General features: G+C 39.1%; 1 protein-coding gene across 2 annotated transcripts in view; it reads right to left on the bottom strand.

Annotated features, from left to right (window-relative positions):
• Window positions 1-15,374, bottom strand: part of LOC124715119 (DDB1- and CUL4-associated factor 6-like) — a 185,413-nt gene that overhangs the window by 141,303 nt on the left and 28,736 nt on the right. For both annotated transcript variants that reach the window (XM_047243075.1, XM_047243077.1), the window contains exons 4-6: window positions 1,468-1,646; window positions 1,093-1,228; window positions 813-973 (exon numbers count right to left, since the gene is read on the bottom strand). In XM_047243075.1, the coding sequence (XP_047099031.1) occupies window positions 813-973; window positions 1,093-1,228; window positions 1,468-1,646 (476 nt within the window). The remainder of the gene's footprint in view (window positions 1-812; window positions 974-1,092; window positions 1,229-1,467; window positions 1,647-15,374) is intronic.

The raw sequence follows: 15,374 nt of genomic DNA, 5'->3' as shown, positions 1-15,374 counted from the left end.
GCGCCCCCCCCCCCCTCTCTCTCTCTCTCTCTCTCTCTCTCTCTCTCTCTCTCTCTCTCTCTCTCTCTCTCTCCCCCCTCCCCCCCTATACTCATCCCACTGAACACAACCCCACTCCACCCTAGTCGGCCTACTGAGCTGCAATCCTGGCAGTGTGCTTCTAGCAGATACTGTGTGTGTGTGTGTGTGTGTGTGTGTGTGTGTGTGTGTGTGTGTGTGTGTGTACTCTAGCACAAGAAAGAAACTTGCTAGCTTTCGGAATAAATTATTTCTTTTTCATGTGTGCCGTTCAACAACTCAACACTTCCACTTTCTGGTGAGTGGTCTTTTTTACTTGTGTAGCTTTTAGATTCTACCAGAATTTTCTTACTACTGGAGACAGAGTCTGTAAGGATATGGTAGTTATGGAATCAGTACCATGATGTCCCTATCATACCTGAATTTCAAAATTTTTTAGCCTTGATAGGAAGATATAACACAGATTGAGGTTATGCTGCCCACCTCAAGAGACCCATTACATTAATACAAGTATGCAGCCCTGCTTCCCAAAATTAAAAAAAAAAAAAAAAAAATCCTGTTTAACTGAAATGTCATGGATTAATTTACGTTTATTGTAATCAACTGCCAACCTTCAAGTTCTGTGATGTGTGACCTACTATGTGGCCCATAATGAAGTAAGTTACAACAATCACATTCATATATGTTAGCAAAATATTTTTCATTCTTTCCACATAAATACATAACAATCACATTCACATTAGCAATTTGTACTGTAATTTTATTTTAAATTAAGTCAGCTAAATTTTTCTTACCTTGACGCAAAAAAGATAGAGATGGTCAGATGAGTAACTGACAAGGACATCTTCGCCAGCTGGACTAAAGCAGAGTGACGTAATACGAAATGATCGATTCTCAAGTCCAGGTACCGTGAATGAACAAAGGGGCCTCAATGATGATCCTGTGTCCGTCCAACCTAAAGCATTTCCTATCTGTTACATTGTCATGAAATACATCATAAAAACAGTATTTTAATAATTAGAAATTTAACCAAGTCAATTCTGAAATCAATTCAACAACTTAAATTAGATGTACCTGATGCTTTAGTCCCAAGTGTGCGGCGATCAAACATTCGCACTGTGCTATCTGAGCAACCAATTGCCAGCTGGTATGGTGCTACTGGATTTACAGACAATGCTGTAACTGCACGCTGGCATGATATAAGAACATCCTGTAATATAAACAGTATTTTTGAAAGAGAAATAAGGAGAGTAGCATAAAAGACAAAAAAAGACATAAATTAGAATAAATAGGGTTATAACCCAACCCCCTCCCCTCCCCCAAGAATGTAAGACCACAAGTTGAGCAAATTGCAGTGTGATAAAATGAGCTGAATGCAAATACAAACAAACATTTATACAAATCATATCTATTACAGGCAAACAGAAGAATCTTAAAAATAAAACTTACCTCCTTGCATTGAGGTTTATTGCATCGATCCTTCAAGCGTAGATCGAACCACCGAACAGTGCCATCTTCTCCACAACTCAGAAATGAATGAGGATCATTAGGAACAGTGACCACTTCATATGTTGTGCCAGAATGGCAGTTAAATTGGTTGTAAAATGTCTCTTGTTTCCTAGTGAGATCTGAAAGTTTTAAAGAAAAGTGAAAATAAATATTTTTTTCTATTAGTTTCTTGGTGTCTCCCACACCCAAACAAAACAGAAACAAATTAGCTACCACAAACAAAACCCTGAAATCAATGTGTTTAGTACAAGAAGGCTGTGTTGAGCATATGTTGTGATAATGAGAACTCCAGTCAGAAATAGCAAATAAATTACGAGTACAAGCCATCACTTACCTAACATGTGATGCATAAACGTATTTAAAGATCAGAAGGTAACACTTGCATTTAAGCTTGTATTCTATTTCATCCTGTATGTCATAACATAACAATACTGAAGCTCAAAACCTAGTGTAATTTTCTGATCTTCAAGTACGCTTATGGAACACCCAGCACTCAATTGCCAGTTAGTGACTGCCAATTCTGCTCTTTTTGTTTGTTTGCCGCTTTCATGCAATAAAACTGATATTCAAAAACAAAGTAAAAAATCCAATAAAATTATACTACTCAGTCCTGTATGAAATACAACCAACATGAAGAATTGTAACAGCATGCAATCAGATATCATGGATGTGTAACTAGTCAATCCTGTATGGAACACAAACAATGTGAACAGTTGGGACAGCACTCAATCAGACATCAGGGATGTGTATAATTCAGGCTTGCCAGAAACTATAATATAAATACGTGTGTCATAACACAAAAGGAATTAACAAATTTGAAGTTGATTTGTGATATGTCAAGTTTTCTCGGTGACATTGTTTACTGGTATGCTTTTGTGTATACAGCTGGACTCCATGCTATGAGTACACGTAACAGTACAACTCACAGCGCCTAAAGAAAAGGACTGGTTCGATCTTCAAAATGTTGTTGTGGTCTTCAGTCCTGAGACTGGTTTGATGCAGCTCTCCATGCTACTCTATCCTGTGCAAGCTTCTTCATCTCCCAGTACTTACTGCAGCCTACATCCTTCTGAATCTGCTTAGTGTATTCATCTCTTAGTCTCCCTCTACAATTTTTACCCTCCACACTGCCCTCCAATACTAAATTGGTGATCCCTCGATGTCTCAGAACATGTCCTACCAACCGATCCCTTCTTCTAGTCAAATTATCTTCAAAATACTGTGCATAAAATGAAAACAACTCGGCTGTGTACCAGGAAGTAGACCATTAATTTAGCTACATTGTTTATATAAATGCTATTTTTCACTTGCGTAACATTTTACAGGGGCTCCTGGACATTGGAGAGAGAATTTTGTGCCATCACTGTGTGAGTAACAAGTGTGTTGTTAATCAAGCATCATACCATGGTCTGGGGCCACTGAGGATGTTGATTTAGAAAACCATTAATAACCAATAAGGAAAAATATAAGAATGTAATACTCACTCTTGATTCTTGTAATGAAAAATTACGTTTTCTGTGATGTTAAAACATTTGTGTGTGTGTGTGTGTGTGTGTGTGTGTGTGTGTGTGTATTTCTTTAACATGTTGCCTTCTACCTATATCATGTACAACTGCAATTTGCATGAAAATGCTGAGAGACAACATGGTCATCTGGATGCACTTTTTTGTCTTGACCACACTTTTATTTTTCATCATTATCAACGGCTACAAAAATACAACACCAAATTGGTATTAGGCAATATGATAAATTTCACCATTGATAAGAGACATATTACAACAACTAGAATATTGCTTCCTAACTTACCTGTGCCGTATCAGTCAGATAAAAACATTAGATACATTTTATCAAATCAACATTCTCGAGCATGAGACAAGTGCAAACTGCTACCAAGTGAAAATTTTGGAAGCCAAATGGACTAAACCATTAGGTGGCACTGGGTACTTGGTACACGCTGCAATTTGTTTCTGTTTACAATCACAGATTTCATTGTTACAACATATAAAATGATTTCATCAGTCAATAGGAAAAAATCTTACCTTCATAATCTCGGATGTTACTGAATTTAGCATATGTTAAAATGAAGTATTAATTAAGGAACACACATTTTTTTGTTTTCTCCAAAAAAATTTCTACTCCAAAGATGACACTGCGCATACCATTTTGAAGATGTGAATTTTGGAAAAAAATTTAAAATGCTGTATCTCTGGAACAGATCTAAATATTATGTTGTTTTTTTTTTTATTATTTGAATGATAATTCCTTTATAATTACAATGAAATCCTCCATTTGGACTTACCTGTCAAAGTTCTTTTACTAAAGCATTCTAAACTATTTTTATAATTTATGGAAAAGTTTTTTTCCAAAATGCCAATCCCTAATTTTTTTCTGTTGATTAATATCATATAGTTCTACATTACCTGAAAAGGAGAGCTTCCACTTTTAATTTGAACAGGTTTTATAAGCAACTGTAATTTTTGCCATACTTAAAACCTGTTTCATTACCACATTATCGCATGACAGGGACATTAAAATCAAAATCTAGCCTTATTTAACATGATTTTAGTTTTGAAAGATGAGTATGAGACTCATTTTTTAAGCATTTTAAATGGTTCCAAAATGTATGTGAAAGACCCAAATACTTAAAGGTTTCAATTTATACAACTTCTGTGCACTCTGTTTTGTACTGAAATTAGCCAGTCAATGAACTAAAAATGTGTTCCACTGCTTCAGTATCTTCCTTTGATATAGAGATGCCTTCCTGGTGAACCAATAGGAACTGGAGCACTTACAATCTTCAAAACATCGTGAACAGGAAGTGAGCACCGATGGCATTGTTGCTGTCCTTCAGCTGGAAACCTATATCCAGCAGCTGGCCCATGTGGTAGCATAAAGTTCACTACAATTTCATTTAACTCATAACTTGTGTCTATAAGCTCTGCAATCCGCCAGTCACAGTCACACACACATGCCACAAACATCCCCCTTCTCAGGTTGTGAATCTGAATATTATCCTGCTGTTTCTGAGGTGTTGGCCGAACAAACAAAATTTCTTCTTTCTTACTCTTAAAAGTGCGTTCAATATGAGTTTGCCCATCACTTTGAGTCCAAAAATATGTCTTGTGAATTCCTTTTATACAGGAGTAGCTTGTTTGGACCATTCTTCTTTTTTCTGCTCATGGAATTCTTTGATTTCCTCTTTGGATAAAAGAATGAGGGCTGTTGACGTGTAAGATATCCTGACCCTTGTAAAATCCTAAGCATTCTGAACCGCAACTGTGTTTGGTCTAGAAAGATTATGTTTTGTAGCATAGTGCTTCAGCAGGCCTCCTACACCATCACAAGGCCCCTTCCCGTGACCAGTAACACTGTATACCCAGTCAGTTGGCACAAGCAACTTACTCGATTCAAAGAGACTAGGAGCACCATCAGAAATAATGATGATCTTCTCTGCCCTTGTTTGCAGTTGAAGAATTTTGCGCATTGCTAACGGAACACGTGCTGAGTCATGTCTCGTGTCCTCACTTATAACTGCAATACTTGTGGTCTTGTTTTGAAAATATGCCACTCCTGTAAAAACTGATCCTGGTTATTACTCCAATGATACCCTTGTACTTCTTGTGGAAGAACTACAGACCAGTTCTCAGGAAAATCACAGTGAAGCACTAAACATAGTTCTTCAACCAGTACACACTCTTTCATTTCTGCAATGTGATGTTGTTGCAATTTCTTCGATGCAGATGTGTTATTGCTTTCACTGACCTTTTACCAAGTTCATAAATGAAACTGTCAAAGGCAACAGTTTTCTTAATTAGTTTATTTTCCTCCCACGTCACATATGTAATTTCTGCAGAGTTATCTGCTACGTCTTCCAGGCCAAGTGTCTGTAAAGACAGTCCTCCCTTTCCACGGCAGTCACAACATTCTTGAAAAAAACAAGTGTCTTGCTTTACGTCACAGACTACTAAAGACTCCACACGCCCAACCAAGGAATCAGATATCATGTGCACCAGTAAGTTCTTCAAAGTTACCACACAAAGTTCAAAATTCGCACAGTACACATATAAACAGACATCCCTTGGTGGGTGTGGAACTACACACATAGGTCGTAGTGCATAAAATTTTGATCTTACAATACGTGAGGTTGTATAGTTCCTCTTATAAATTGCAAAAGTTTCTTTAATACTGTGAGTCATAGTAAGCACTTTCACAACTTTTGACCTTATAGTGTCTTTTTTGTTGGCACTCTGGCGAGAACAGTCCCATTTATCTTCCAGATAAAATGACCTGCACTATTTGAACTTGAGCTGCTTCTACAGGATGACCATAATAGGGATCTGCTCTTCCAAAGACTCCTTTTACAGACCTCTCATTTCTTGATTGGTCTACCATGTACTTTGATACTGATGGAATGTGGTTCAAAATTGTTTACTTTGAAAATGTCTCTGGAATAATAGCCAAAACTTGCACCTTTTCACTGTAGGATGCACAATATTCAACAGCTGAATTGATATCTGTGAAAAATTCTTGGTAAAAGGTGCAAGAGTGCTTTGGTTCATTTTCTTCTGAAGATGGAATTTCTACTTTGAAGAGTGTGGTCAGTTTTGCTGTAGTGTATTCATCCATAGCTTTAGTAATTTCTATGCGCTTTCTTAATGCATAGAGCTTATGACTCAACTTCACTGACCACGGTTTCTTGATTCAGGGTATATAATTATTTGTCTACTGATGCCAAATCTGCATCATCTGCACCATGGGAGGCTTCACCTTGTTCAGATACTATCATTGTTGTTATTCTGTCAAGACATTTAGAACACAAAAAAGTTGTTCCTGGAAACATCTTCACTTTGAAACAGAGTCTTCAAATGAGAACACTTACTCCTAACCTGAACAAAGTTTGTTTCTTTGTTTGTCTTTCATGGGTATGCTAATAGACAGCACACTTCTCTCTCTTGTGGCCCCCTGGCAAATTCCACATGAAAACACAGAACTCACTGGATGGTCTCAGATTTCTTACAAGCCTCTTCAGTAAACAAATTAGCACTGAACAACTACAATACAGAAACCTGCAATGAGCAACCACGACAAAGAAACTGACAAGAAACTACAACAAAGTGTAAGAAATATCTGCAACAATGCAAGTGATAAGAAATAACTGCAACAAAGACAATAGAAATAAAGATTGTAACAAACAAATTAGTAATAAATAACTACAGTGAAGACATACATTATCCTTGAAAGCAAAAAAAAATATTTTTTAAAATAAAACTTGTCCAATTTAAAAGTGGAAGCTCTCCTTTACAGATAATATGGTACTAATGGTACTAATCAACAAAAAAAAAAAAAAAAAAAAATTAACTTTCCTGCATTGGCATTTTTGAAAAAAAAACTGTAAATTATAAAAAAAATTCAAAAGCAGACAGGAAAAGAACCTTGACAAATATGTCCAAACAGAGGATACGATTGTAATCATAAAACAATTATCTTTCAAATAAAAAAAACTCTAACAAACTATCTAGAACTGTTATAGAAATTTTTTTAAAAATTACTGAAATTCACATCTTCAAAATGGTGTTCGTAGTGTCATCTTTGGAGGCCTTTATATCAGGGCAAGAATTTTTTGGAGAAAACAAAAAATATGTTTCTTACTTACTCCTGAATTTTAACATATCCTAAATTCAATAACATCTGAGACTATGAAGGTAGCCTCTCCTGCCTGTCTTGATACGGATTATGCCAGGAGGAATGTGTGCCAATGGAGTACATCGGGATCACCTTTGTTTTGCTGATGACAATGTGCTGTTTGCCTCTGGTGCAGATAAACTTCAAGACTGAATGGAACACTTTAAGAACAAATTTGAAAGTAAGTCTGAAAAATAATTATATTAGGACTAAAACTAATTATAATCAAAACCCTAAAAAGCACACAAGATAAATTAAAAAATAAAATCAAAGAATCAGTTGACTAGATTTTTTATGTAGGGCAGTTGAAAAGAAAAGCTAAATGGATTTTAAAGAATTGGACAAGAAATTAAAATTACCTGAAGTGCCTTTGGTAAACTAAATAAGAGTTTTCAAAACTATACCTCCAATATGTCTAGAATGGAAAGTTTAAAACCAGTGTGTATTATCACTTTGAACTTTTTGATAGTGAGAGATAGACTTTAAATACAAACAAAACTGAGGATTTCTGAACGAGCAAAGGAGAGCAGCGTGTTAGGAAGTAATGGAGGGAGGAGGGGGGGGGGGAGCAAACAAATGAATCAGGAAACAGACTTGTGTGGAACATGTAATTATGATTGCAACAAAACTAAAATGGAGGTAAATACAACATTAGCCCAGTGAATGGAAAGTAGATGCACGAAGCAAGTTCTTTGCTGGATTCCAAGAGATAAGAAAAGTGAAGAAAAACCTAATGCATGGTGCGTTGATGACATCAGAAAATTTGCATGAGCAGTATGGATTGGTATTGCTGAAGACCGTAATTTGCAGAAAGATCTAGAACAAGCTGTTATCCAACACTGAATGCCAAATGGCTGATGACAATGATGAAGAGACAATGAGTATAAAACAAGGTGGGTAGCAGTCTATTCTTTTCCTAATGTTGTTGGTTGCTTGGTTGATTTGGGAGAGGGGATCAAACATTGAGGACATTGGCTCCATTGGCTTAGGAAAGGCTTGGGAAGGAAGTCAGTCATGCCCTTTCAAAGGAACCATACCAGCATCCAAGCGATTTAAGGAAATCATGGAAAACCTTAATCAGGATGGCCGGACATGGGCTTGAACCATCATCCTCCCAAACGTGAGTCCAATGTGCTAACTACTGTGCCACCTCGTTTGGTCCCTAATACTGGTCAAAGTAATTCTCAGATAAGTTATGCCAACAACTCTCACACAAATCACTATCTCTGGCACCAGTTTTAATTCATGATATATTCTGTGTTACTCAATGAGATCCAGTGTGAACCGTAATTATTGCAGCAAAACTTGGTAGATAGTCTAAAGCATTAATTCAGAACTGATTTATGTTGAAATAAAAAAAATAGTTCCAATTTTGGTCTCCAGGTTCAAACTTGGCACTGCTGTGAATGCAAGAAAGAAATACAGAGATATTTCCACATATAATGGATTAGGAACTAGACATGAGCAGAAAAAGGCAAACAGCTGCGAATGACATAATGTTGATTTTATTGTTAACCTCTACTTAACAAAATTTGTTCAATATGAGCACCAGAGACATCGACAAGACGCTGTACAATGCCAGATTTGTGTCTGGTGGCCAAAACTGGAAATACTTTTTTCCAGTGTAAATCGGTTCTGCATTAATTCATTAGCATATCTACCTAGTTTCACTGTCATACGATAATTACGGCCCACAATGAACCTCCAAGAGTAGCTGCTCTTTAATCATATACCTGTAGCTGGGACGTAGAGTCTTTGCCTATCATAATCGCATTAACAGCAAACTTGTTCGGAATGCTCTCTAAACTTTGTCTGAAGTGTTTTGCCCTTAGCTTCTGAGGCAGGTGGTACATAAAAGCATCCAATTACTACATCTGATCCAACATTGGACGCTTACCTTTACTTACATTGTTTCACATTCGCATTCTATTATAACCTCAGTAGATATTATAGATAAAATTAAATGATCATATGGCATTGTTGGTCGGGATGTCCCATTCGGGTTCGGCCACCAAGTGCAAGTTTTATTTCATTCGGAGCCACATTGAGCGACTTGTGGCCGATAATGAGGATGAAATGATGATGGGGACAACACAACACCCAGTCCACGAGCAGAGAAAATCTCTGACCCAGCTGGGAATCAAATACGGGCCCAGTGCAAGGGAGACAAGCATGTTACCATCCAGCTAAGCAGGCGGACATATTATAGGTTCTTTATGATAATAAATATGTCATCATCATTGCATCTAGCCTATCCTTGTAACATTTTCTTTTTCTGGTCTGCAATGACAAAAACTCTCTTTTAAGAGTAATGTGGCTGATACCCCTTTATTTTTGGCAGGAAATTCGTTACTGCCACAAAGGGAGGGTTTCTCTAACATAAAGAAACAATATGTACATGTCACACATACTGCATAATCCAAGCAGTTACTTCCTTTGCACAGTGTACACCTTACCTATTAAGAGAGGAAAAGGCAAGGTGGGGAGTGAACCTTACACATCCTGAACGTAAGTCCAGTGGCTTAACCACTGTGCCACCTTGCTCAGGACTAGCGCTCTAACAGTGACTGTCATAAAACACCTCAAAAATAAACTCTCAATAATATGCGAAGCTATAATTTGGTGGTGGTGGTGAACAGGATTTCTAAGGGACATGACAGTATGATTATATATAATACTTATGTCCTCACAACCAACAGCAAAATTTTGCACGTAATATAGCATAGAGCCAATCCACAGACTGGGATACCATCACACAAAATGGCTTATGGAGTACGTATAAATAACCCACAATATCAATGGAAGGAGTTATAAGACATGCACTAGTGGAGACACCATAGTGAGTGGAGAGCATGGGTCACCCAGGACAAGAACTGTGGTGGAAAATGAAAGAGATGCACCCCCACCCCTTTTCCCCTTATACTTGCACCAATGCCAGGATAGAATGCCAGAAAAGATAAAAAATACAAATTAATGTATTATGTGAGATAAGGAGAAATGACAGATTTCAAGGATACTGGGGTAAGAACCAGCTGAGTTGGAGAAGGCAAAGTGCCTTCTGGAGCAGGACCCCCTCCCCCCCCCCCCCCTCTTTCCCCATCAAATTCATCCTCTAAGCCAAATGCAAAAATGGAAGTTTTAAATTGTGTGGTAATATCCATTTTCATGTATGAAGATAAGAACATGAGCTGCTTTTGTTGCATCATCAGACAGTATCTGTGGCAATGACTGGTCCAGATGTACTCAACACCACAGTTGAACTGTGTCTGGATATTACTCTAGGATGGGATGGAGCATCAGGGTCACTCTGCATATGCACCAGGGAATGCTCTTTTGGCATAGAATATATAGGTAGTTATAGCCAACTTGGAAGTGACACATAAGGCTACAACTTTTCTCCAAAAGGAGTAAAATGACACCTTCCTCTTTTTGGTGGAGGATCTTGTAATCCAGAGTTTGTTGAGTCAAGAATTTATCACCACTCTTCTTCCCACTTTTGTAACATACAGCACATGAAATTCATGTGTAAGTCAGTTTCAGGAGTTTGTATTGGCAGCAGGTTCATTGTATAGCCATGATGGTTTAGTGGCTATAGCATTTGACTGCAGCCCTGGGGATTCTGACTTCAAATCCAGGTAGGAGTGGGTCATTCCAGCCCTGCAGGGTCACCCGAGGTCCACCCAATCTGCTATCAAAATAAGAACAGGGCTTTTTCCCTATGGGTACAGGACAACTGGGGTAGGGGACTCGCCAATCCCTCCTCTCTTAATGCCATGTCAAGCAGAAGGGCTTCACTCCATCTGCAGTCAGACCAACAGTCCAGTCACAGGCTCGTGCCATAGGTTCACTTTGAGGTCTTCCTTAGCTACTACATCCTTGGCCAAGATGCCTCTGTGACTCTGTGTTCAGACGAATAGAACATAAGGCCCTGTTTGTGGAGATTGTATAAAAGTTTGTGAATGGTGGAGACTGATGGGACAACTCAGAGACTAATTGTCAATAAGTTCACATTTTGTACTATGGAGGGAAGCACTGAGAAAGAGAATACTTCTGGCAGATTAAGGTTCTATATGTCTGAGAGCTTAGAGTATTGCTACCAATTTCATTGTGTAGATACTGCATAATGGAGGAAATGAATTCTGTAAAAACAACATTTTGGCAATAAATGACTTTTGAATCATTATTGAAGCCATCAGTATGTATCAGGCTAAAAGTAGCGGAGTCTTGGAGGAACAAAGCCTCTAGCAATGGACATTTGGGCCTGTGTGATCCTTGGTATTATAGCCTCTGCCTTCAGGGTAGGTGGGCATGTTATCGGGGAGAGAGAGAGCTTTCAGTACTTGTCAAGTCTAGCTACTGCTGTGATCCCTGTTTTCAAGCAGGTTAAAAGGAGACAACATGGGCGTTCTGCAAAATTATTTCAAAACAGTAATGTTTTGGCCCACAATGAATCTTAACCACACAATATGTAGTTGGCAGTGTATCTTCTGAGATGGAATATCTTATCCACAAGAATGCATAGGGCTATACACAAATCTTCTGCAGAAAGCTCCAGCCATTAGGTGGTCTCCATGGTCGTGCACAGGGTCCAGTATGCCTTCAATGGAAGGTGCTGTTGGCCAATAAGTAATACATCCTTAATCTAATTTAGTGAAAGTCCATGACAATTAAAACTTCAATAGAACCTGTCAATATACTTGCAAGAAGTGTTTTTGAGAAAGTGTAGTGACTTTTAATATCCACATTCTTTTATTCACAAACATCTTTTATCACATGTGTTTTTGGGTTTTCCCGGAAAATATGCTGCTTTGAAGTCTCCGGGCATCAGCCGGATTGATTCATTATTGTAGAAGGAATTTTTTACTGTAACATGCCATCATCATCAGGTCACTCCCGCTGACTACCATCCTGGAACGGTAAGTGTGATAAATCTACTGGTCATCTCCCCCCCTACTGACCCTAGGCATGGACGACGCGATATGCAGGCCACAGTGGTGGGGATATCTCATGCACGGGAGTCGAGCTGCAGTTCTCAGTGTGTGCTTCCACCTTCCATTGTGCTCAGTGTTCCATGCACAAATGTCTGTGTCAGACAAATCATTTGCACAATCGAAGAACGATACACAGAATACAAATGGCACACCAACATCCAGCAGCCCACAAAATTAGCAAATGCTGAACTCTGCCTCAAAACCAATCACAAAATGAAATACGAGGGTCGTTCAATAAGGAATGCCCTACTTTTTTCTTCCCCCCCCCCCCCCCCCCCCCCCCACCCCTCAGAACATATGTAATGTTAAGAGTCAGAATTTGTGTGCAATATACATCAACATGTCTTGCCCACATCCTATTTTTCTACGTAGTCTCCACCACATTCTATGGCTGTACACCAATATTGTGGAAGAGCATGTATTTCCTGCTGGTAAAAGCTCTTGTTGTGTAGGCGTAGCCATGTTTGCACTGCAAGACTGACACTCTCGTCATCTTCAAAATGTGTTCCCCGCAGAGAATTTAGTTGTGATACGCCGGTTGGCATGAATAATAGCATCCACATGATTCAGCGTGTCTGGAGCAGTGGCTGTGACAGGACATCCCAAGCTTAGCTGATCATGGAGCTCTGTTTCTGCATTTCCTGAGGCAATATCTTTCTTCACCCATTGCCCAAATGTGCTTCTATCAACAGCAGCATCGGCATACGCTGCACACGAATTTTTATGGATGTTCACCGCAGTTTCTTTTTCAGCAAACAAGAACTTAATAACAGCATGTTGCTTGTAACATGAGTCTTATGTAAATGCCATTTTGATGCTGTACTACGGCTCTGCCATCTGCCAGAATGGTTTGGAACTTCACTGGCGCACAGAACAAACATCAAATGTGAAGCACCAACGAGAATGTTTTTCTAAGTATATTAATGGCATGGTAAAAAAATGTGGGGTATTACTTACTGAATGATCCTCGTACAAAGATACAAAAATTCTGCGCAACACATTCTTGTGTATACAAGAAGGCTATCATAATCTGGCTGAATGAGAACTTCATCAACAAGGACAATGGATTTCAATTTAGTCAGGTGTGGAATTCGGCAATGAAAATTCTCCTGGACTGAGGACCGCAGTGGGGTCAGTGGAGGGAGGATACGACCGATATATTATCACACCCAGTGGTCAAGGAAGTCGGTCATTATCATGATGATGGCACATTACACCATCGAAAATTCATTCTACAATTAACAATCAGTCCTGCTGCATCACCAAAAGACCTTCACATCTTTGATCCTGTTGGGCTTATATTTTACAGTTAACCAGTTTTGGCTCTAATAAGTTGTGTCAGAACTAAAAATTCCTTTCATTTTCGTCCATTTTATTAATGTCATTGCTCGGCAGCAACAGACCGAATGAGGTTATTGTAATGAGAGTATTTGTACTGAGAGCTCAAAAAATACTTTTCACTTGATTCCTAAACATGTTTTACTTCCCTGGGTGGGCTATGCAAGGCAAGCATCTGAGGACGCGGCACACTGCGTTTCCGGTTGGGGGCTGCACTTCCCTGAATTCTGAGGGGTTCGTACAATAGGCTTAAGCGCCTGGCAGAACGACTGATGTCGGTCGACTTTTGCCTATTGTATGCAGGGTGAAACGACCTGCGAGATGTCTTAGTGGAGCTGCGGTTTATGTGTTTACCGTTCCAATGCGTCCGGAAAGAAGATTCTTGGCACCGACTGACTGCATTGTCCTCTTGATTCTGAGAATACATGTGGACTGTGCCCTGCTGGGTGCGACTGTCTGGCGCCGAATGGCCGGTGGTCTAGGCAGGTTGTTTTCGTAGCCGGTCAAACGACAAGTTCAATGCCCTCAGCTGAATAGCAGACGCATGATTGGTCAACTTAATCTGAGGCTAGTTGACGTCATAAAGCCCTGCTCGAAGTTGGAGGGAACGATCGTTATTGACGCGAATGATGTTGCGAGACAGTATGGGGGAATTTTGGAATCAGCACTGAATGCTGATTCGCGGTTTTCGAGGAGAGTAGGGAGTTGAGCAATGCAGGCTTCGCTCTTGCATCGCATCACAGTGGGATTCCGGATCTGATGTTCCTCGGAGTCGGACGGTCTTGCGACTTGGTTGCTCGTTTTCGGAAGAACTTAGAATTCTCGAACAGCCTTCGTGGCCAGGGGTTGACACAGAGTCCCTGCACAGCATAAGTTGGCGCCTACATCATCAGGACGCTGCCTACTGGTGACGTGCTGCAGATTTCAGTACTGGTACAGTATTTTGGGGCTCCGGCATTGTAGGACCTTATCAATTTTATACTTAATCGCTCAGCAGCATGCACACTCACTTTGCTACAAGTCCACCTTGCTTGTTCCTCCATGTGATCTCATTTGAGCTCTCACTACTAATTGTGATACTGCTATACAGTCAAGAGATTAATATTTGATTCATTAGGACCTCCAGTCATTATCGTCAACCTATTGCAACACAGATAGTTGGAGCCCCTTGTTCTCGAGGCAACTCTTATTCTCATAATATTTCAGTATACCCTATCCTTTAACTTACTGTGTGTGTCGACAATCATGAGCATTTATGGTCTGGTGTATAATAAATCAAATTGTAATATTTAATCTGCACATCATTTCGTAGATATAGGCAGACTCCCATTTCCTGTTGTTAATTATGATTTTTGTTAATTATGTTGTTAATTATGATTTTTGAGTAGATTACAATTTTTATTAAATTATTGTGAGAGTGTACTCCTTATTTTACCAACTAGCAGGGCCAACCATCATTTCCTTCCGTCACTGTTGTACTCATAATTAATTAGCTGGTAGATAAGGAGAAGGTCAAGAGCATGTCTCGTTCTCATGCAAAATTCGTCTGAATTAAAGAGGTACAAACTCTTCTCCACGCCGGCACCTCACATATGCTGTTACAGAAGTAAAGCATCACAACATTATCAATCACTCACTGACTTTAAGTGACTACAAACACCACCTGATCACACCTTTAAATGTTACTTCTGTAACGAGATGCCAGATTTTTAATTCTGATGATGACTGATTAGAATAAAAACCAGCAAACTACAATGAATTTTCAGTCAGCAGTGGGGTGTGCACTGATCTGAAACTTTCTGGCAGATTAAAACTGTGTGCTGGGCCACAACTAAA

The sequence above is a fragment of the Schistocerca piceifrons genome, chromosome 1 (assembly GCF_021461385.2).
Source record: "Schistocerca piceifrons isolate TAMUIC-IGC-003096 chromosome 1, iqSchPice1.1, whole genome shotgun sequence".
In the NCBI taxonomy this organism is placed as follows: Eukaryota; Metazoa; Arthropoda; class Insecta; order Orthoptera; family Acrididae; genus Schistocerca; species Schistocerca piceifrons.
This window is presented reverse-complemented; position numbering and strand designations above follow the sequence as displayed.